The sequence below is a fragment of the Lathamus discolor genome, chromosome Z (genome assembly GCF_037157495.1).
Source record: "Lathamus discolor isolate bLatDis1 chromosome Z, bLatDis1.hap1, whole genome shotgun sequence".
Classification (NCBI taxonomy): Eukaryota; Metazoa; Chordata; class Aves; order Psittaciformes; family Psittacidae; genus Lathamus; species Lathamus discolor.
In genome coordinates, this window is record NC_088909.1 from 69,074,765 (window position 1) to 69,098,585 (window position 23,821).

The window sequence follows — 23,821 nt, forward strand, 5'->3', positions numbered from 1 at the left end:
CACAGACACCGCCCCTTTCTAGTAACTTCCCTGACGCTGGACGTCATCAACGCGCGTCGTGGCCGGACCTGGTTATTTCAGCGCGCTGCTGTCGAGCCGGTGTTACGGGTGTCGAGTGGAGCGGAACGGAACGGAGCGGAGCCGAGCCGAGCAGAGCAGAGCGGAGTAGAGCCGAGCAGAGCAGAGCACAGGGTTCGGCTCCCCGCCGTCCCCGCCGCCTGTAGCCACTCGTAGCCCGGCAGGTCTCCATCTCTTTCCCGCAATGTCAGAGAGTGCGGACGGCCCCGCGGGGGGTCGCAGCTCCCCGGACTCCCCGAGCCAGAGCGCCGCAGAGCCGCGGATCATCAAAGTCACTGTGAAGACTCCCAAAGAGAAGGAGGAATTCGCCGTGTCTGAAACCAGCAGCATTCGGCAGGTGAGGGGCAGCGGGGCCGGCTGGGGGTCCGAGGCGGGCAGCGGGGGCCTGGCGGGAGTAGCCCGGCCGGGGTTAGGGCCGGGCGCGGGTGGAGCGCGGCCCGGGAGGAGAGCTCAGGCCCGGGGTTCCCGCCTCCAGCGTCGTAGGGCCACGGCCCTTCGCGGTGACAAAGCAGCTCTTGCCCTCCCCGGCTGCTCTGGGCGCTGCTGGGCGAGCACCGGGCTTATCCCGGCTCGGGAGAGGACTGCTCCTATCTGGGGCTAGTAGGGGTAGAGAAGAAACGTCCTGCTTCAACTTCTTCTCCCCAGCTTCTCCCTGTTGTAGTGCTGATAGCCGTGCTGGGAGGTGACTGTAGGTCGCTTTCTAGCTGAATTGTCCTGTCGAACTGACTCAGTCTGCCAGGAGGAGGCTGTCTGCCTAGTATAACTATAGAAAACGTACGCAATCACCTGTGTCACAGTGCTGTGTTGCCTATGGTTATCTTCCCCTAAACTGACTTTAAAACAGTGGATAGGTTATGCAGGGAGCTCTTTGTCTTAGAGAAGTTGTGTCTTCAAACTGTTAAATTTACAGTACAAAGAAAGTGCAACTTTGGCTGTAATTAAATGTGCTAGTTATTGATATGATACTTGTCATCGGGGTACTGAAGGGAAACTGAATTAATGGGTTTTTTTTTTGTGTGTGTTCCTGTGAAAGTCTGTGCCCCATGGTGCTTATGGCTCAATAGAAGCAGTGACACCTACTGAATCATCCACCGTATTTCCTGCAACTGTTCTGTTTTTCTTGGAGGCTTTCCAAGCAAGTATTGACTAGAATTTCATTTATTTGGATTAGGAAGATACAAATAAAAAAAAAAAAAGTGCTTAAAGTGTAAGGTAGAGTCTCCATAAAGCTAGTTTCTTCCCCGTGAAGGATGTAGAAATTATTATGCTAAAATACTCCAGAAATTGAAGTTTGAAGGAGATTCAGAGCTTAATTAACTTTTCATGAAATTTCTCTGAAATGTCTCTGAATGTAGCAACTGAGTTTAACTTCGCTTTATTTGATATGGCTGGTAACTGGCTTCAGCCCAGCCAGCAGCTAAGTACCACTCAGCTGCCTGCTTATTCCCCTTCACTCCCTAGGGGGACAGGGAGAAGAACTGGAAAAAAAGGTTAAAACCTGTGTGTTAAGAACAGTTTAATAATTGAAATAAAAGTAAAATATAATAGTATAATAGGAAATGGGGGAGGGGTATGAATAAACCCTGTTGCCTGTCTGTCCTCCCCCCATCTCTTCGTATCCTTTCTCTCCCCCTGGAAGCTGAAAAGTCCTTGATTTAGAACAAGCACTAATTTGCAACAACTAAAACACAGGTGTGTTATCAGTATTGTTCTCAGACTAAAGCCAAAACACAGCACTCTACCACTACTGAGAAGAAAAGTAACTCTTTGCCAGACAAAAACATGATGGCATTGTGTGGTTATCAGAGGAAGGTAAGGAAGATGAAGAAAATGTTCCCAAGTATATCTAGTCAAGATGTAGTGCCAGCATCTTGGCTAGAATATCATACTCTTGCTCCACCTAGTTGCTGTGAAGAGAAAAAACACTGATACTTCTTTCAAGTTTTTACTCTGGAGTCTGTTTCAGATTCAGGATTTTATATGTCAGCATTTGGCTTAAGTTTTCCAGACATAAGTTTCGTTGTGGTCTTCTCTCCATCTGCCAAAGGGATGAGCCTACTCTCTTGTCTTCGATGGTATTTAGCAGTTGGAGTATTGTATACTGTCAGTTGCTCTCTCTGCAAGCTTAATCAAGGCATTTTGTCCCAGAGGTAAAATGACTGTGTTTGCTTTTTAATGTTGTCCACTGCTTTCCCAGTTATCTCAGCCTGAAAGGGGTACTTTTCACGTCTCTGTTCTCCATAGATTTGTGAGCAGTGTCAATGCAGTTTTTGAAGAAGTCTTTGCAGGTTTTGGGGTTTTGGTTTTTGTTTTGAAAGAGATTCATATGCTAAACCTAACCTGCGGATCACATTTGTCTTGAAAAGCAGTCTGCCTGTGGTTTGAGTCCTTCAGAAATTGTTAACAGATTGACTTAAGGTGTGAATTTTTAAAAATGTTTTGCTTTCACAACATTGTTTCAAATGTGAACGCCAGTGGGGCTGCCAGGTTTTCAAATAAGCAGTTGTCTTAAACTGAAATAGGTATGCCATCTAGGAAGAGCATGAACATTTTTTGGTAAATATTCTGGGGCATCGGGGTCAAGTTTAGGGCTGCATAAAGCATATTTTATGTTGTTCCTTTAATGTAAATCAGGTTTGCAGTTGTCCCAAGTCAAGGAAGTGTTGGTTTTGGTTTTTTTGGGGTTTGGTTTTTTTTTTTCTTTCTTCTTTTCCCCTGATATTGGAAGATTTCAGCAACATAGGATCAGTAATAACAAATCCTGTGTTGTGCAGCTAGGACATCAAGTAGGCAGGTTGGAATGGAAAATAACCTTCAAGTACAAAGCCACTCTGGGAGGTCAGTTGATTGCAAGTACCCCCCCCCCATCTGTTGGCTTTTTTTTTTTTTTGTGGAACCTATTTGATTGTGCTCAGCCAAGTTTGGCTTAGTATTAGGTCAAGGACCAAATGTTTGCTTTCTTGACTGGGTATAATACTGATCTTTTGCTCTGTGCAAAGACTTCATGAACACATGGTGTATAAAGATGAATACTTATAAGCCTGCTGACTTGAGCTGGCGCTAATGGTGCTGACACTGTAGCTCAGGTAAAACTCTTTGTGTTTATTTATTATTTCTTCCCACCTTTGGTTTATTTGGTGTGCTTCTTTTGGTGCCAAGGGTGACACTTGCAGTGCTCAAGACTTTATTGTAACTGGTTCAGAGTTACTGTCCACCAGTGTGTGTGCAGGCTGCAAGACACCAAGTTGCACATTCTATGAACATTACTGCTCTGGAACAGAGTAACATGCCTTGCTGTATGTTTTTAACAGTTAAGCAAACAAAGAGTGGATATAGCAAATCTGCACAAGTAGTTTTAGAAGCTTGGAGTTCTTGCAGATGATTATTTTCAGTCCTGTGATTATCTGAATATTTCAGAGTAACATCCATCTGGGAAAGTTAATAAAATCAAGTTTAGCTCCACAGGAAACAGATTTGGTTCTTGTGCAGGTTTGGTTTCCCTTCCTCTCCCCATTTTTATTTAACATCAGCCTTTTAATGGAATTCCTCTTTAGTGTTTAACTATTTTCAGTAATGGCCTATCTAATACCTCATAGTATGTTTTTTTTAAACAAAGTGAACATGTAAATATTGTGCTTTTTGTACTCTACAACTGTAAGTAAAAATCCCGACCTGTTGAATTAGGTGTGTAAATGTATACATTGTTGAGACTTTGCTTTTTATCAAGTGGAGATCTCATAAACTTGTATTTTCTGATTACAATTAAAAGTATAGTTTATGGTTGAAACTTTAAATCCATAAACCCAGATTTTTCGGAGTTGAGCCTGGTTTTACTGATCCCAGATTGGTAATGTTCTGCTTACAAGGATCACACAGGTGTAGATGCTAAGGGGATCATTGGGTGACTTGGTGATGGAGCGTCTTTCCTGATATGCATATGCTTTTAATATTTTTATGTAATGTTTTCCTTTGTAAGAACAGTTTAATTTCAGCTCAGTTAATCCAATTCTGTCTCTGGTTTTTCAGTAGTCAATGGATTACTGAATAGTACAGCTAAAAGAGATTGAAACTAAGTACTGGAGTCTAGCTTGTTCTTTTCCAGGATTATGAGTCAGCTTTCTGTTGGTACTAAGGCACTTGAGTATATTAATTGTTTAGCATTAGATTTTTCCCTCATCTTATGTATCAGTGCATTGAAGCATGTTTATGTGACTCTAAAGTTTGCCTTGCAGTATACTCTGATTATTCTTGTTACATAACCTTTTTTTCCCTCCTCATTTTGGAAACTTGATTAAAATTGGTTTAGGGCAATATTACATGATTATTTGTCAGAATAACAATCTTCAAAAGAAGGTATATTAAGTTATTTTAGAGCCCAGTCAATATCTCAGTTCAGTGATTATAAGCCTTAGCTATGTAAGGAGGGTCACTGTCTGGAAATAATATTAGGTCAAAATCTTAAGAATAGGGAATACATGGTGAAAAATGCTTTTGGTTAGACTGCTTGTAGATGGTGTTAATGGTTCCCTAGCACTCTCAGACTAAAAAGAATGTTGGGCATTATATCTGTAGTCCACTTGTTGTATTCTGTATTACTTTAAATTTAAAACTTACTAAAGTTGAGCTATTTAAAGATTCTTACCTGGAAGGTCAGATGAGAAGGAACTGTTCTGTCAGTAGTAACTTATGTCTCAGTATTTCATCAGGACAAATGGGTGTTGCCCAAGCTCCTCCCAGTTAAGTTGAAGGCTAAAACATGCTGTCAGAAAAAGTAAGTACAGGCTAGATTCTCAAAAATGAGTTCTACTGCAAAAATCTCATTTTAAACACTATTCTTTTATGTCCTTTTCCAGTCTCTCTGATTTGCTAGGAAACAGACTAGTTCTGTTACAAGTACAATACTTTTCACTGGTAGATTGCAAAGTCCTGTTACTGGGATGGGAAGTATTTATAACTATTTTTCCTAAGTCAAGGCATGGAGGAGTGAAATGGCTTGCTGAAGAATGCCTGGAATGGATGAAACTGGCTAGAACACAAGTGTTGAGCCCTTTCGACTAAGTTGCACTGCTGCAGTTTTCCTTTATGGGCTACTAGCCTTGTAAGCTCATAAAGAATGTGAATTTGTTTCTTGAGATGATTTTTTTGAATTTGGTTGCAGAAATTTGGGGAAATAATTTGATCTTGAAACTAGCATGGCTCACTGGCAAGGAAGATAGGAACTCTGCTGAGTCGTGAAAGACAGCATATGCTTATAAAGAAACCTAATTTTGGGTGCCCTTTCTAGCTGCACTTTACCTGCAGCAAACCATGGCTTCAGGCCAAAAGTAGTTTGATGCTTGAAACCATGAATTCTAGTCCCCTTTCCTGTATAGCATCCAAGAGTTGGTGCAGTGAAGCCCTGTTTTACCTGGCCTTAATTAAACCCTGAGTTAAACCCTGTTTAATTCACTGTCATAAGATTACCAGCTATGATTCATCTGGAAAGGAGATTGCGGATGTCAGTGGTTGTGTAGCCATGAGTGTGTTTGGTTCCTTACTACTTGGGTCAAGAAGACCTGTAGCCATAAATTTATTGTATAAAAGGAAGCTGGAGCTCATCAAAATCTGCTTCTGTTGAAACTGCTGGGTGTGGGTGTAAGACTAGAATTCAGCTAATGCACTTTAAACTATATGTATTAATAGGAAAGGCAGTTGAAACAGCAGTGGTGAACAAGGTAATGTGATTTGAAAACCTTTCTTTGTAATAGAACAGTTTGAGTGACTGCTGGGAACATAAACTGCAGTTCAGCCCTCTTCTGGCATAGATGACATGGAACCTTTGCTTCTGTGTCATCCCTGACTGTGTGGCATGGGGAGAGTCAGCAGCTTTTTTTTTTTTATTGTTACCTAGATAAAATTGTAGCTTAGTCTTTTCAAAGCAGTTGCGGTTTTCAGGGGCCTGTTTTCTGTTACTTTTCAGTGGGAATTCAATGCTGATTCCCTGAGGCCTCTTTCAGACTCTTACTGCAATTTCTACATGGCTTACTAAGCCAAGGTTGAGAAGATTTGGGAATATATTTGATTTGTTTTTCTCTTTTTATTACTTTTTCACAACTCACTGTCAAGTGATGGGATAGTAGTGTTGTTACAGTTGCAGTTTTTGATCACAGAATGAGTCAGCAAAAGCTTTTGAATCATAATACGGTGGTAAATGCGTGAAAAGACAGTTTGCATGTTAAGATTTTTGCTTTGCCTGGGATAATTTACCAGGCCCTTCCTAGGCTAACTTGTCAGATGTTAATTGGTTTATGTTTAAAGTATGGATCTGCAGTGCAAAATGACAGGGCAGAACAGTGTCTTAGCTGTTCTACTTCATGTGTATTCAGACATTTGCTTTGTCAAGTGACAAAATGTTTACTTTGACTAGCTCAGACACAAGTATGCATTCGTTCACCACTGGGCATGACCACTATACTGTCCATGCATACCTTACTAAAACCTTCAGAGACAATCAAGAAGGGATAATAGAAGTCTTGACTTTCTTTGTAGAACCTTTCTTGTGTTAACATGGAGCAAAAAAAGCGAAGTTTTGCTAGCAGAGTATTGGGCTGAATTTTTTGAAGTTGTATGAAGGTGAGGATGTTCGGCATGTAAGCAAGAAGGGCTGGTGTGCTGCTAAGAAAGCTGTGGGTGTTCCAGTGTGGAAAATTACATTGTTCCTGTTCTTTAAAAAGCTTGGTAGAAACATTTTAACTGGAGGTGAAATGGTAATACCGGCAAGGGGCTTCAGCATGACTAGCTTTAGATTTTCTCTAATTCATGGCAAAAGAATCTACAAGTTGCCATGGTTTGAAGAGGCTATGACCTTGAATTAATTCACTCCAGTCAGACTGCTTTCTCTTTTTCTCCATAGGGAAACCAGTCCTCTGTCTAGCTGTCAGTCTTGTGTTTCAATTCCCATTGTGTTTCTCTCCACTGATTTGTCTAAAAATCTCTAAAATTATCATAATTTTACATTATTTTTCCTTCAGCTACTAGAGGAGTACAGTGAACTAATTTCTGTGAATATGTTAGGCATTAGGCATGGTAAAACATTATTTTTACAACTTCAAGTCCTTTTCTAAGCTCAGCTATAACTGAACATCTTTGTAATATCACAGTGCCTAGTATTACAATGAAGTAAGACTTGCTTTTTAGAACAATAAAGCAAGTCAGTTCAAACCATTTCTTGAAGGGTTACATGATGTTAAAAAGGAAGAGGCGGTGCAGAGAATTGGACAGAGATGCTTATCATTTCTAGCCAGTGACACTTTGAACTCCTTCTGTTTGGTTTTCCCAGGTGACAAAATATTTTAACAGTAATTTACTGATAGTGTTATTTAGTTTGGTTGTCAAACTGAAGATTTAAACAATACCAAAGTTATCTTTCTTACAAGTGGCTGTGTATGTATTAATTCCCATCATCAGAATCTCATTTCTGTTTTTGCTTTGCTGCTGATTATGTACCTCCTCAAATTAAACACAACTAGATCAATGTTTACAATTCTGTTTAAGCAAAAATGACTGTAGTCACCATTAATGCTGAGTTTTGTCATCATAGTGCTGTAGCATCTTATTGCCCAATTTTTTTTCTCATCAGTAAAAGTGATGGGGAGTCCTATAAACACTGCACAGAAAAGGCCTGTGGGAGTAAGAATGCAGTTTTTAGCAATTTTTTTTGTCCTTTCACTGTCTGAATTTAAAGAAGCTTCTGGACTTTTCCCTTTACTGTGAGGAAATGACCTTGCAGTGCATTTACCATTAACGGTGAGAGGCTGAAAATATTGGATAGGTATTTGCCCCCAAAGGGTAATAAAAAGCCTTCTCTTCCACTCTCCTAGACTTTATTTCACAGTGCGAACAGTAGTGACTTGTGCCAAACTCCAGCCTAAGGCTAATCATCTTCCAGTATTGGCAGAGGTCAGGTGATGCTGGAGAATAACTTACTTATCTTTTGAGTTTTAAATAAAAAAACCCAAACCCATGTATATTGAAAATGTTTTTGGGGATTCTGCTTTACAAATGTATAGATGATTCTCTTTCCTCTGCCTCAGCAGAAAAATGTGTGTGGACCTAATCTGTTATTGATGGTATCTTTGACTAGTGACACTCATTAGCAGATTAATTTGCAAAATACGTTGCGTGGTAACCTAGGTTTTATGTGGTAGTCTTTGAATTAAGTGTCGGGCTTTGTCCTGCTTATTGCTTGTTATTTCAGAAGTTCCAAGGTTGTGCTGAATGCAGGTGAAGCTGAGGGACAGACCTGCTTTTTTTTTTTGGTTTGTGTCTCAGGCTTTTTATGTAAATACACCTTGGACAAAATTGGCTTGGTATTCTAGACAGCGTTATTTTGTGGCTGGAAAGAGATCTATTGTGCATTTGGATCATGCATATACCTTGCTGTAGAGGTTGTTTTGGGGATTCTGCTACACTGTTGCATGTTAATGGCTGTTGCATTCGTGTCTTACTGTAGTGTTGCTTTTGCAGATCATCTAAATAGCACTACATACAAATAGGGAAAAAGTATAGTCTTCGATCCTTATATACTACTAACATTAGATAATGTTTGACCTTATGGGTAATTAGCAGCTTCAAGGAATGTGTGACAGGCCTCGGTTTATTCAGTGTGAAGAGAAGGCTGAGAGGTGACCTCATGGCAGCCCCCAGCTTCTTCAAGGGGTGCAGTGGAGAGGGAGGTGCTCATCCCCTCTCTCTGGTGACCAGCAATAGGTCACAAGGTAATGGAATGAAGCTGCATGAGGGGAAGTTCAGACTGATCTTTAGGAAAAGGTCTTCACTGAGAGTGTGGTTGGTCACTGAAGCAGGCTTCCCAAGGAAGTGATCACAGCACCAAGCTGGTCAGAGTTCAAGGAGTGTCTGGATGATGCTCTGAGTCAAACGTTTTAGGTAATCCTGCAAGTGTGGGCAATTGGGTCCCTTCCAACTTGAGATATTCTATGAATATTGTTTACAGCATCAGCTGTAATATGATAAGAAGCTGTGGATCTCACTCTCACAGCCTATTGTGAAAAATAGGGTAATAAATGAGTTTGGGTAAATGACATTACTCTTGGGTTTGGGACAGCATAGTAGTCCTTTATTCTTACACATTGTCTTCGTACCAAATTGTGAGTATTTCTGCTGGTTTTATGTTACTTTGGAACACATTTTAAGAATAATTAACTAGAAGAATGCGGAACAGGAAGCAACTGCCAGAACAGTTGCTCTGCAGACTAGGATCTAGAGTTCATAACTGTTAAGTAAGTCAGCATTAGTACATGACTGTTTTCCTACATGGATTTCTCACTTTTTATTTTAAATAGGAATATAGCTTGCAGCATGTGGGGTTTATCCTGTTGCTCCACTAAGTATTGGTATGAGCTGGTGTGAAATATTTTGGCCAGTTTTGAGCCCCACACTTAGAAAACAGGGTAATTGGATTTGAAAATTCAAGGAGTGGTGGAAATAACTGGATTAGAAAACTTTCCTTAATTAGGCTAATCAAGGAAAGATTAGCTTTACTGCAACCCTGTATTCTAAGGAAAACAACAGTCTGTTTGCATTGTCCGTTGTGGGCAGGACAATGAAGAAATAAGATAGTGAAACACTGGCATAGGTTTCTTGGAATAAAGTCACTGGGGACCTCGGGAAACAGACTAGATAATTATGTCAGGAGTAATTCAGGTAAGTAACCCGCTTTGAGAAGGAATGGACTGAATGACTTTTTCTGGAGTATTTGCATGTCTAAATATTGCCAGTATAAAGGCTGACTTAAAAGTTGTTTTGCCAAGAACTGTAACTCTGAGTAGACTTCTAACTAACCTAGGGCAGACTCCTACCCAAACACAGACTTTTAACCTCTTTCTCTCAGACTCTCTCTTAAAAAAAAAAAAATTCTTTTTCTCTTCCTGTACCATCAGACCTTTCAGTTAGAGAGTCATCTTCAAAGCATAATACAGTAGTATTTTACTTTATATAGTCCTGCCTATTGAAAATGTAATTAAGTAATTGAAAAATTAAGATTTTCCTATATGGAATGAATTCTGTAGGATCCTTTTTTTTTTTCCTTTTTTAGTATGGCCAGCAGCAACTGCATTTTGTGTAGCTATGTGATATGTTGAATGAGAAAGCAGGGCCACCTAAGAGGTGATTTTTGTCTGTGTCGAAATGAGTGATGGTTTTGACACATGGAAAGCAGTAGAAAATGTGTAAAAGGCAGATACTTTGCTGTTCAGTTCCAGTAAAACTATAGACGGTTTTATTATACTTGTGACATTGTATCCTCAGTCTTTCAGCAGTGGATGGCTTGTAATGTATATGTGTATATACATGGTGTATACTTACTAGTATGTTATAAACATACTTTGTGGTGTATGTATATATATATGTGTGGTACTTACATAAATAGTAATCTAGATGTGAAACTTCTGATTATATTAAAAATATTTTCCTTCTTCCTGTTGACAAAAGTGTTTATGTAAAACAATGTGCAGTGCAAGTGGAGTAGTGCATTAAATATGAACAAAATAGCTTGTTTGTAAATAATTAAAGCAAATACAGTTCATTATTCAATTACATGAATGTATAATATTTAACTTTTTTTTTAGTTCAAGGAAGAAATTTCTAAGCGTTTCAAGGCCCACATTGATCAGCTTGTGTTGATATTTGCTGGAAAAATTTTGAAAGATCAAGATACTTTGACTCAGCATGGAATTCATGATGGACTCACTGTTCACCTGGTTATCAAAACACAAAACAGGTAACCTTACTGATGAATGATCTTCTGTTTACCACTGAGAAGTAAAAATGCAATGAATTCTTAACTATCTTCTGTTGGGCAAACATAATCCTTAGTCACATCATCTCCTTAGTCACAGTTGGTGCAGAGTAACAGTCTGAAAAGACTAGCACATGAGCTATTTCTAAGCTAGTATTGATGATTTGGTGAATGAACTTGTGAAGTGTGTGAAATATTTAATTGTTCGTTTGGTTTCTGTCTATGGTTTTGGCTAGCCTGGAGTCAGAACACGCTTTTCGGTTGGTGGTTGTTTTGTTTTGTTTCCTCCTTTCTCCCCTGGTTTTTGCTTTAGTGAAACTAGCACAGGACCTTACAGTAGCAGAAAGGTACTCTGAGGTATGTAAATCCTCAGGTCTGTGTGAAGTCTGAATTCGTAGTTTCTACATCTTATTTTATGCTGTAGTTCTACAAAGCCAGGCATTTGAGGTTGATTGTTGAACCAGATTAGCGAATTTATCTGGGCTTCAAACCAGCCTTTTCTCTTGTGTAAAACTAACCTGGCCTCTCTTCAAAAGCTCAGTTTCTTGAAATCTCTTACTACGTGCCAGCACCCGTGTTTATGCCTATGCAGTAGAAAAGTTTGTAAGTATATCACTTGAGCAGACTTTAGTGCCTGTACTGAATTATGCTGGCTTTAACTTTCTGTAGCTACGTTTTGACCTTGTTGTTGAAGTCTTCAAGATTATTGAGATCGTGGTATTTGTCTTCTAATGAAATGTTAACTGAATTTCATGTTCAGTAAGGTGTGTCATTAAAGATGTGGCATAAAATAACCCCAACATTACGTCTTGTTAGGCTTTATTTCTTTAAGGCTCAGCCATGTTATCAATAGTATTTGAATACAGCAGATAAAGGCAAAGATCTTTAAAGTAAGATAAGGACAGAGGAGACTCCATTTGGTGGGCATCCCAGGGGAAGGGTGAGGAGGTGGTAATGGCTTCAGTGGTGCCCATCCATTTTCTTAATGTTTCAAATACTGTTCTGAAAAATTGCTGACATTACATATGCCTGAGAAGGATTTGTTACAGGAAGCTGTCTAGAGATAAGTGTGCTTTAGAGTGATTTCTTTTTATTTTTTTTTTAGAAGAATCAAAATGTAAATTAAGATTTTGAAGTATGATACTATTCCTGTATTTAATTGTATTATTTAAATTAACTTGTTAAACTTGCAACTTTTAAACTTGCCTTATTAGATCACAAGACCGCCCAGCTCAACAAGCAAACTCTGCTGGGAGTACTGCTACCACATCAACATCAAGTAGTAGTACCTCAACACCAACTTCAACAAATAGTAACCCTTTTGGCTTGGGTAAGAATATTTGTTAGGTAGCATGGTGGGTATCTCCTCTTGGATTCAGGTAATTGTCTCTGAAGTTTTATTCTAATGTAGACAAACTTTAAAAAAAAACCAAACCCAACACTGAAAAAACTGATTATAGATATTGTTAGTATTGATGTGCAAGGTTTCTGATTAGTAAGTTATCAGAGGAAAGTTGTTCCTGTAATTTTCTATAGAGTTGTAGAATGGTTTGGGTTGGAAGGGACCTTCAAAGGTCATCTAATCCAGCTCCCCTGCAGTGAGCAGGGACATCTTCAACTAGATCAGGTTGTTTAAAGCACAGTCTGGCCTGACCATGACTGTTTCCGGGGATGGGGGGGTCTATCATCCCTCTGGGCAACCTGTTCAATGTTTCACCACAACCTTTAGACTTGTGCTGTTTCATCTTCAGCAGTAAGGTGCCACTGATGTTATGTTCTGGCACTACGGGTAAGGAAACTCCTTCCAATATCCTCGTGCTCCTTAAAAGGGCATCCAAGTTGCTGTGAGGAGAGTATTGACGAAACTGGACCTGTAACATGAAGTCAAGATATGGTACAGAAGTAACAACATTGATGCTAATCTTAAAATTCAGTATTTCTTGGGTTCCAATTCTGACAGCATGATCAGTCTTCTCTTTTATCAATAAAGAGACTGCAGTCTTCTTGACTTAAATACTATCTATTTTTGTGATAACAGTTGGGGTTTTGGTTCGTTCTTTTTCATCTTACTTGCTTTCAGTGGGTGAGGAAGGGAGAATTGGAAAAGCTGACTGTAGTAAGCAGTTGCTTTCTTGGGTGTAGACAGTTCTTCACACTGACTAGCACCTTCTGAAATGTTTTGTCTGGACTTGGCAAAGGAGGGGAATTCAAAGCATAATTAGTTCTGTGTGCATTAATAAGAAAAGGTGCTGTACTTGTAACTAAACTAGGGGATGAGTCATATTGGGAGATCTGTCTTGGTTATAACCTAACCAGAAGGTGACAGTAAATTATTATTACACATGCATTCTAAAGTGTTACTGGGGAGAGGTGGAAGGTGCGGGGGGATGATGACAGGATGACAACAACTAAGGTTCCCAGACTTGAACATCCCTAGCATCTTAGCTGTGGAAAATGAGAAGAAAAGATGTTAGAATTGTAACAAGTTATATTTCAGATGTTATTTAAAGAAGCAAGGTCTCGGTGGGTAACACCTTAACAGCCCTGCAGAGATGGACTTCTTATTCATTCTCATTATTTTGAAGCATGTGGGACATGTTCAAGTATTGTGTATTTAGGAAGAACCTGGATGTGATTCGAAGTATACTAGAAGCTGAAAGTTCAATTGTATTTTTTTTTTCATCCTCTTAAAGGTGGCCTTGGAGGTTTGGCAGGTCTGAGTAGCCTGGGTTTAAACACATCAAACTTTTCAGAGTTGCAAAGTCAGATGCAACGGCAGCTTATGTCCAACCCAGAAATGATGGTTCAAATAATGGAAAATCCATTTGTTCAGAGCATGCTTTCAAATCCTGACCTGATGAGGCAGTTAATTATGGCTAACCCTCAAATGCAGCAACTGATACAGAGAAATCCAGAAATTAGTCACATGCTGAATAATCCAGATATAATGAGACAGGTATGTAGAAGGATCTCTATAAATTCATGACCTTTGATTTTGCTATAACTGTGAACAACAGAGCAGGAATTGGACATACTTAGTTGAATGCTTAAACATTCTCTAAGTATTTAGGCTTGTTAGAAAATCCATAAAAGGTTGCTGTAGGCAACTGATGTTTATATTTCTAGTTGCTAATGTCTGAAATAGTGATAATTCAGAAAATCTGTAGTGTTGTCTTGAAAGTCAGTATAATCATGTCTTCTGAGGTTAGAGTTGGATATCCCTATGTGCACTTGAAACCTTATGTTTTCTAGCCAAAAATGAGCTTATGCAAAGTAGAAATTCTCCAAAATACTACATGTTTTCATGTTATCTGACTGTGGGTACTTGAGTGCTTTTAAAATTAGAAGGTGTGTATATGTGGCAGATTACAAGATACGCTGTGTAGCGGAAAGTAGCAGAAAACAGATGCTTTTGAAAATGTAGGTATTTATTTTAAAGTTCGTATTACAGGCTGTCTGCTGTAATGATGTTAGAAATGGTAGGAGTATGTTGTGTTAAAAAGATTATCTAAAGAAAGAAAATTTCAGTAAAGGTTTTTCTTCTATTTAACCAAGTGCTTCCTGACCCAGTCAGCATAGTGACAGTTGTAGTAGTATGCTGGCTAAATATCTGCTTCAGTTGGCTCCCACTAAGCTGACATGTTAATTTGGCTTTAATCATAATTTCAGACTGGGTTAGACAGTGGTAACTGAGATACTGCCAAATGCTGACATTTTCACTTTAAAATGGATTTCTTATTAATACAGAATAAATGTTATACTTCCCTAGACACTAGAACTTGCTAGAAACCCTGCAATGATGCAAGAAATGATGCGAAACCAAGACCGAGCCTTGAGCAACCTTGAAAGTATACCAGGTGGATACAATGCCTTGAGACGTATGTACACAGATATTCAGGAGCCAATGTTGAATGCAGCACAGGAACAGGTGAGAAAAGATTAGACTGAAATTTACTGAAAGTGAATATTTCTTAAAAGCATGGAAGTAGTGTAAATTTTCAAACGTGTACTTGACAGAACATTTACTGAAGCTTGAAGTCACTATGTGGCTTCTTAGTCTTAAGACGAAAGATCTAAAAAAACTGTCCTCTTCTAAGCTCAAATAAATACACATGCTGCTTTGTGTGTTTGAGGAGCTATTTTAAGGTTAGTGAATTCCCATATTACTTAAATCTTAATACTTTTAAAGTTTTTCCTTAAAATTATGAGTCCAGGAATAAATATTACTTAATTTTTTCAAGGTGCTAGTATCTCTCAATGTTGGTGTCTTTTTCAAAATATTTACAGTTAATTACTGTAGAAGTGTGAGTATAACTGGTCAAGATCTATCAACATTGATCTTCATGTGCAATTTTGAAAAGGTAACTTGCTATCTGTAGCAGATACAAAAATGGTTGGCTTTAGTAGATGATACATGTTTGCTTTCTTTCCTCTGTAGTTTGGAGGTAACCCGTTTGCTTCTTTAGTAAGCAATGCACCAGTGGGAGGTGACAGTCAGCCATCTCGTACAGAAAATAGAGATCCTCTACCAAATCCTTGGGCTCCTCAGTCTGGCTCTCAGAGTTCTACAAGCACCAGCACTGCTGGTGAGAGTGGTGGCAGTAACAGTGCTGGAAACAGCACCTCTGGCAGTACGGGACGTAGCTCAGCTGTACCAAATCTGGGACTAGGAGGTGTGTTTATTATTGCAGTTGTATGTATTTGTACATGCTTGGGAGTTTGCTAAAATGATTCTCATTAGAAAGAAGTTTTGAGTGAGTTTTTATTGCTGTTTACTTTTGATACTAGTCAAATGTTTTACAAAGTCCTCTGTAGAAAAAGGAACATGAAAGGTAAACTAAGTTATAGCAGTACTTGTGTTTTGCCTTAAAATAACAGAGGTAGGGAATCTGTAAATGAATGGTAGTATTTTTCTTGTTTGGAGGCAACTGTAAAAACAGCTAATGTGAATAATATGACTGCTTGTTGGATACAGCCTGTATCTTCTGGAGCAGTTGTGTCTGTGTAAGCAGAACCACACTGAGGTGCATTTCAGGAACTAAAGCTTAGAAACAAAAACTCTTAGAAACAAAGCCTGATTTGTCTGATAGGGTGTTTACTGAAGTGGTCTTTGAAAATTATTTTTCTTTTTAAGCTGTTATGTTCAACACACCAGGAATGCAGAGCTTATTACAGCAGATAACTGAAAACCCACAACTGATGCAGAATATGTTGTCTGCACCCTATATGAGAAGCATGATGCAGTCATTAAGCCAGAATCCTGATCTTGCAGTGCAGGTAAATGCATTTGGTAGATTGAAATGCATATTGTGTGTATTGAAATAAAAAAAAAAAGGGAGGGGGTGAGGGTGGAGGGGAGTCAACTCTATGATACGGTAAATACTCACTTATGCTAACATCTCAACAATTGTCTGTACTGAATAACCCAGTTTTTAATATTGATTCCTAACTCACTGAAGTTATTGCCTACATAAATTTAACAGTTGTTGCGAACTTGTCAGCTTGTAGTTGGACATTATGCCAAGCATGCTTCTAAAATAGCTTGTAAATTTGTGTATGTTTTGTACAGCCCTAAACTTATGACCCAGCACAAGAACCATTTTGACAAAACAAATGCTTTGGTTGTAGATTAAGGCAGATCTACCAGTAAATATACACCCCCACTAGTTGGGGAGAAGTGAAATGAGGGTAGTTAGTGTCACATCTAGGTGTCATTACGATTTTAACTTCTCTTTTGTGACGTGCTCACTGTAAAAGTGTGGATGGTGTTTTATGAATGATACCATAGATGTGCTTTCAGATTTTTTCAAATTAAAGCTGTAATATCCAAAGTAAAACTGTGAACTGAGATTAAAAAAGCTAGCTCTTCTGTATTACCAGTTTGGAAAATATGCTTGACTTCAGGTGGTATTTACAGGGATATTACTACTTAAATCTGTAAAGGAGGCTGAGCAGAAAAGTATTTTCTTGTAATACAAGTGAGGCTGTCTTCACAAGCATCTGGCAATTCATTCGCTTAAAACTCAACCAACCAAAACAACAACAAAACAAACAAGCGACCTCCCAAAAAAACAACCAACCAACCAACTAGCCAAACAAAAAACACAACAAAAAAACCACTGCAGTGTGTTCAGGCTAGTGGTTTGTAACAAGTTTTGGGCAAAGGAGTAGATGATGATTGTTCCCTGAGGCTATTTTTGTAGAATATCATCATGTAAGTAGTTGTCTTAATGACCCTGCAATGATTTTTACTGTTTGATCTTTTGAAGTTAAGCATTTTATTTTGAGAAAACTGTCATGTTTTGTTTTGTCCATAGATAATGTTGAATAATCCTTTGTTTGCTGGAAATCCTCACCTTCAGGAGCAAATGAGACAACAACTTCCAACTTTCCTTCAGCAAGTAAGATAAGATACTAGCTGTTAATAAGTATCTGCAAGTCAGTAAGCAATATTTTCCATAAATTGGTGTGTTTGATTTGGCTAAAAGTTAGATTCTGTAACATATTCTCATTAGCTTTAAACATGAAGTTAGATTGTCTCTTGATAATGAATTCTTTCTTACTGTTTCTATCACTTTCAAAACTTATACGTGATTTCTAGTGGGTATTTTTGTTTGTTGCTAGCACAACCACATAAATTTGCTTTTGCTTCTTTGCTTAGAAGTAATAGTTCTTACTGCACACCAGCCAGAGAACATGACTTGTTTGCAAATAAAAAGATGAGTACTTTTACCACTATTAGAATAAAGCTTTTATATGCTTTACTCATACCTCTCCAAACCTGCCTTAAGTATTTACTAAAGAGATCTTGCAGCATACTTGGAAGACCCAAGTCATTAGCTAATTCAAAAGTAGGTTCTGAAGTTTTTTGCCTGTGAAGACTGCCCTACCACTGTCTTCACTTCTTAACAACACTGTGCTTGCAGCCCAGGTGTCTGCCACAGTGTGTAGTACTTAATCTGGTGCATGAGTTTCATCATTAGGCAGTCCTTGCAAATAGGATTTAAGGTGTGTTGCCAAGATCTGATTGCATACCAGCATTTCTGTGAGTAAAACTACTAATGCATACATGAATTACAGTAGCAAGTTCCAAAGCTCAGTATTCAGAAGAAGTGTTTAAACGTGAATGGCTGTAGTGTTTTGTAATGCCGGTGCTTTGTGATGATTCAGTAGTATCTAAGAAGCTAGAACCACATGTGTGTTTTTAAACCAGTGAATAAATGGTAATTAATGAAGACACAGTAGGAATCATGTCTGTTTCCTATTGGTAACTTCTGCCAATATTACCTTGGGGTTCATCTGCACAGCCAGGTCTCTGCTGTATTCACTATGTTAGATCAGAAGATCAAGGGTATTAGCAGGTGAAGTAATGTCTGGCTATTCTCAGAATGTTAACAATATTGCAACTCATACTTCCTTGCTTATCTACTGGCATTTGTATTATGGGGTTGGGTGACAGAAACCATGGGATGTGCCTCTGCATAATCATAGAATCATAGAATAGTTAGGGCTGGAAAGGGACCTCAAGATCATCTAGTTCCAACCCCCCTGCCATGGGCAGGGACAACTCGCACTAAACCATCCGACACAAGGCTTCATCCAGCCTGGCCTTGAACACTGCTAGGAATGGAGCACTCACAACCTCCCTGGGCAACAGATTACAGTGTCGCACCACCTTCACAGTAAAGAATTTCCTCCTTATATCCAGTCTAAACTTCCCCTGTTAAAGTTTTAACCCGTTACCCCTTGTCCTGTCAATACAGTCCCTGACAAAGAGTCCCTCCCCAGCATCCCTAGAGGCCCCCTTCAGATACTAGAAGGCTGCTATGAGGTCTCCACGCAGCCTCCTCTTCTCCAGGCTGAACAGCCCCAACTTCCTCAGCCTATCTTCATATGGGAGGTGCTCCAGTCCCCTGATCATCCTCGTGGCCCTCCTCTGGACTTGTTCCAGCAGTTCATGTCCTTCTTATGTTGAGGACACCAGAACTGCACACAATACTCCAGGTGAGGTCTCACAAGAGCAGAGTAGAGGGGCAGGATCACCTCCTTCAACCTGCTGGTCATGCTCCTTTTGATGCAGCCCAGGATATGGTTGGCTTTCTGGGCTGCGAGCACACACTGCTGGCTCATGTTCATTTTCTCATTGACCAGCACCCCCAAGTCCTTCTCCTCAGGGCTGCTCTGAATCTCTTCTCTGCCCCACCTGTAGCTGTGCCTGGGATTGCTCCCACCCAGGTGTAGGACCTTGCACTGGTAGTGGTTGAACTTCATAAGGTTGGCATCAGCCCACCTTACAAGCGTGTCAAGGTCCCTCTGGATGCCATTCATTCCCTCCAGCGTATCAACCGGACCACACAGCTTGGTGTCATCGGCAAACTTGCTGAGGGCACACTCAATCCCACTGTCCATGTCAGCGACAAAGATGTTGAACAAGACCGGTCCCAACACCGATCCCTGAGGGACACCACTCACCTGAGGTGAGACTGACTGCTCTGTAATTCCCCAGGTCTTCCATTTTCCCCTTCTTGAAAATGGGGGTTAAATTACCTTTTTTCCCAGTCATTGGGAACTTCACCTGACTGCCATGATTTTTCAAATACGATGGCCAGTGGCTTAGCAACTTCATTCGCCAGCTCCTTCAGGACCCGCAGATGGATTCCATCAGGTCCCACGTACTTGTGCGCGTTCAGATTTTTAAGATGGTCTCGAACCAGATCCTCTCCTACAGTGGGCCCAAGGTCTTCATTCTCACAGTCCCTGCGTCTACCTTCTAAGACCTGGGTGGTGCAGTCAGAGCCTTTTCCAGTGAAGACCGAGGCAAAGAAGTCATTCAGAACCTCAGCCTTCTCCAAATCCTGTGTAGCCAGTTCTCCTGAAAGCTTCCTCAGGGGGCCTAAGTTGTCCCTAGTCTGTTTTTTGTTTGCTACGTACCTGGAGAATCCCTTCCTGTTATCCTTAACATCCCTGGCCAATTTTAATTCTAACCAGGCCTTAGCCTTCCTAACCTGGTCCCTAGCTTCCTGGACAACATCCCTGTACTCTTCCCAGGCCTCCTGTCCTTGCTTCCACTTTTTATAAGCCTCTTTTTTCATTTGAGTTTGCCTCAGCAGCTCCTTATCCATCCAAGGACGTCTTCTGGCCCTCCTGCTGCACTTCCTTCTATGGAAGGCATCTTTTTCAATAAAAGTCAATTGCCCACCAGAAGTAGGAAAGAATTGCTGCTATCTAACAGCTGGAATTAATAACATTAATAGAGAAAAGACTCAGGACACTTAAGTGCTCTGAGAATTGTTGGGCACTATTTCTGTAAAACAGTTCCAAATATTAGACAGCAAGTTGTGATTTAAATATTTTCTTAAAATAGTTGCAGCAGCTTTCTTTGAAGAACCCAGTATGTTTTCCTCTTTAAAATTTGAGTGAATTTTGCCACCTATATGTTTACTTATTATCTGACTTCAAGCTATCAGGAAGACAAATATTAACAACTTTGAACATCTGAATATTAATGTTCCTGTTCTTTTCTTAGATGCAGAATCCTGACACATTATCAGCTATGTCAAACCCAAGAGCAATGCAGGCTTTGCTACAGATTCAGCAGGGCTTGCAGACACTTGCAACAGAAGCACCAGGGCTTATTCCAGGGTAAGAATCGGTCTTCTGAATTCAGAACTCGGTTTTTATTAAAGACTACTTCTCCTGCCTTTATTAGTTTAACTAAACTTGCTTTAGAATCTGTCCAGTTCTTACTTGTCATGCATTTCTAAATAGTGATGACTCTGGTCCTTGTCTAAGTACTTTAAATTGCTGTCCTCTTTTTTGCAGGTTTTTTACTCAGTGATTAAATGAGAAGAGACAAGCTAGTACTTGTATTTATAATATGTGATGTGTTTCTTTTTTTTTGTCATTTATGCAGATTTAATCCTGGTTTAGGTGGATTGGGAAGCACTGGAGTCCCTACAGGGTCCACTGTACCTAGTTCTGTTCCCAGTGAAAACACAAGCCCAGCATCAGGAACTGCTGAACCTGGTCACCAGCAATTTGTCCAGCAAATGTTGCAGGCACTTGCTGGTGCAAATGCCCAGGTAAAGTATGTCAGTAATCTAGGTATTTTTGTTTTTGCATGTTAGTATTGCAAACCACTAGAAATGAGGTTGATAGTTGAGAGGAGGAGTCCATGGCTACATGTGATGGAGAGCAGCGGAGGCTGAGAAGTGTTGATGCAGCTGTGCAACTAAATGCTGGGGAAAAAATGAAAAACACATCCTCTGAGGAGCTGATTTTTATACGTTCATCTTCATACCCTTGAATTTCTGAAATGCTTAGAAAGATGGAGGCAGATTGAGGTGACGAGGTTCACTGGCAAATATAGTGTGGGCTCGGGCAGGAGAAAAGCTTAAGCATATTGAACACAGTTTTCTCTATGCTTTGTCTTTTTTGCTGACTGTTACTCTCTAGGTATAACCACACCTCTTGCCCATGCTTTGGAATAGCCACACTCTGGTTATTTGGACCCCGAATTTGTTATATGGCTTTACTGACATGTTGCATGTGCTGGCTGCAGTGCAATTTGTCAACATCCTGTGTGGGATTAAGGGTCTCCAAAGAGCTCCAGAATGTCAGTAGTTATAGGGAGGTGAGCAAGACTGGCTTTAGAGGAGAAGCGCTGTTAACTCTCAAGAGTGCTGTGTGAAACAGCTTCCTTACACTGTGGTATACCCAGTGTAATGACAGGCTGCTGTTGGAAGGGGCAGTCCTGCTTTTTTCTCCTCTGTTTCCACAGGATGGGTGAGTTCTGCTTGCTGATCTGACAGACCTTTTTTTTTTTAGTGTGTGTGTTACCAAACCACAAGAAAGTGTTTGTGGGTGTGAGTGTAGGAAACCATTTTCTTATACACGTCCATTTATGCTGTCAAATCTATTGAGTCAATGTTCTGTTTAGTTTTGCTTAGGTGAAGTGTGTGGGGGGTGGCATTTCTTACGTTTCAGGTTACATCTTTACAATGTATTGATTTGGAATCGTATGCATATTTAAAATACTGGTAGTATTTTTATGCATAAAACTATTGAATTAGAGCAAAAGGAGAATCAGCTGTAGGTGCACAAGTTTTGTGTTGGTATCTAAATCAATGCATTAATTTTTAAAAAGTTGCTTCTCAGTGTTACTCCAGCATATTTTCATGCAATGTTCTGATTCAAAAAGGTCTCTGAAATTAAGATCAGACTACTGAAATAATGCAGAATTTTGCTATGAGTTCCTGTGAGTAGGATTATCCCATAAAGCACAGCTGTCAGCCTGCCTTAGACTGAAGCTTCCTAACAGTTAGAATTTTAGTTATTTTAGTCAACAAATACTTGGAGCATTAAAAAAAAAAGTGATTTTTATGTCAAAGAAGAAGCCTGTGATGTTCACCATTGCTGGCAGTGACATCATCATAATCCTTGCTCTTCCTCACTACGAGGTTGAACTTCATTTCATTTTTAACAAATACCTGTATTAATATCTTTAACAAAACTATTAATGGGACATAAATTCACCCAATTTAATCTTAATCCTTTTTTTATCAAACAAGCAGCTTTTCCTGCAGTTCAAGAGTATCATGTAAGTGTAGGTACTCTTAAAATTTAAGACTAGTTGAAAAATTATGCAATTGTGAATTGAATTTATGTTATAGTTTTGGGATCTTGAAAAAGCTGTAGTCAGAAATCAGTTAAGACAGCGGTGCAGAACCAGCTATGTTTAAATCCTGTACATTGCTAAATATGCTATGTTCATATCTTGAAATTTTTTTCATAGCAGTTACAAAATCCTGAAGTTCGATTTCAGCAACAACTGGAGCAGCTGAGTGCAATGGGCTTTCTGAACCGCGAAGCAAACTTACAGGCGCTAATAGCAACAGGAGGAGATATCAATGCAGCCATTGAAAGGCTGCTTGGCTCCCAGCCGTCATAGCAGTGTTTCTTTAACTTGAAAAAATGTAATTTATTTTTGATAACAGCCCTTGAATCTTTAAAATATTTGCTTTATTTCAGTCTGACTCTTGGGATTGTCTTGTACTAAAATCAGTCTGATACATCTTAAGATGGAGTGCAGTAGTTTTCTTCAAACAGTGGGAATCAATGCATTTTCACTCTTGCATGCATTACATTTTTATTCTGCATTATTTGTGATTTTAAATTTTTTAAACAGTATCAGCTTTCATAGTTAGGTGAACAAGTTTTTGTCTGACCTACAACTTTCCAATTTATTTACTACTTAAACATTAGCCTTCAGTAGTGATTTATGTAGAATACAAATTAAAAAAGAAACAAGCTACAGTTTGTGGGTACCAATACTGCTTATTGTGATCTTGGCATGTATTTTTTTGCTAGCAAGATGCTGAAAGATTTGTACCACTTGAATAATCTACCATCTTTTTTGCTTTAATTTGTATAAACACAATATATACAGCAGAAACAGCTGATTTCTAGAGTTTTACGCATTGCCATAGAATGAGATTATAAGTAATGCATAAATCCAGGGGGATATTTTCACACTTCTTTTTGGTGTAGAATCTTCAGGTAACCATCTCAGCAAAAATGCTTAAGCAAGTTCAGTTACAATATACTAGAATTACTGTTCTGGTTATTTCTTTACATCTGACTGTACAGAAACTTGCATTGTAACATTGTCTTGATATTCACAAACATTAACTGTGAATTACCTTTTATCATTGTGCAAATTAAAGGGGCACTGCCTTGTGCTCTGGAATGCTTCTAAGACATTTTGGCTTGTTCCATTGAGATTTTAACACATACTGGTTTGTAATTGGAAACATTACTTTTATTCACAGTCATGAGATACTCTAATCACTCTTAACCACCATGTGAAAAAAAATTGTTTATCTTCTGGGGGGTTTATTGATAGCTACTTCTCTTGTGCCCAGATAATAAAGCAGTTAAACTGTTTAA

At 39.3% G+C, this 23,821-nt stretch overlaps 1 protein-coding gene across 3 annotated transcripts; it reads left to right on the forward strand.

Moving 5' to 3' along the window:
• The first annotated feature begins 13 nt into the window (after positions 1 to 13).
• Positions 14 to 23,821, forward strand: UBQLN1 (ubiquilin 1). 3 transcript variants are annotated; one of them, XM_065662401.1, is made up of 11 exons: positions 14 to 415; positions 10,704 to 10,855; positions 12,088 to 12,203; positions 13,567 to 13,829; positions 14,643 to 14,801; positions 15,312 to 15,546; positions 16,008 to 16,150; positions 17,191 to 17,274; positions 20,400 to 20,515; positions 20,787 to 20,955; positions 22,671 to 23,821. In XM_065662401.1, exons 1-11 carry the CDS (start codon positions 263 to 265, stop codon positions 22,821 to 22,823), a joined length of 1,743 nt encoding a protein of 580 aa, XP_065518473.1. In that variant the 5' UTR covers positions 14 to 262; the 3' UTR covers positions 22,824 to 23,821. The 3 variants fall into 3 exon arrangements, with proteins under 3 accessions (XP_065518473.1, XP_065518472.1, XP_065518474.1); XM_065662400.1 differs by having other exon boundaries at positions 15 to 415; positions 22,668 to 23,821; XM_065662402.1 differs by lacking the exon at positions 14 to 415 and adding an exon at positions 9,513 to 9,780 and having other exon boundaries at positions 22,668 to 23,821.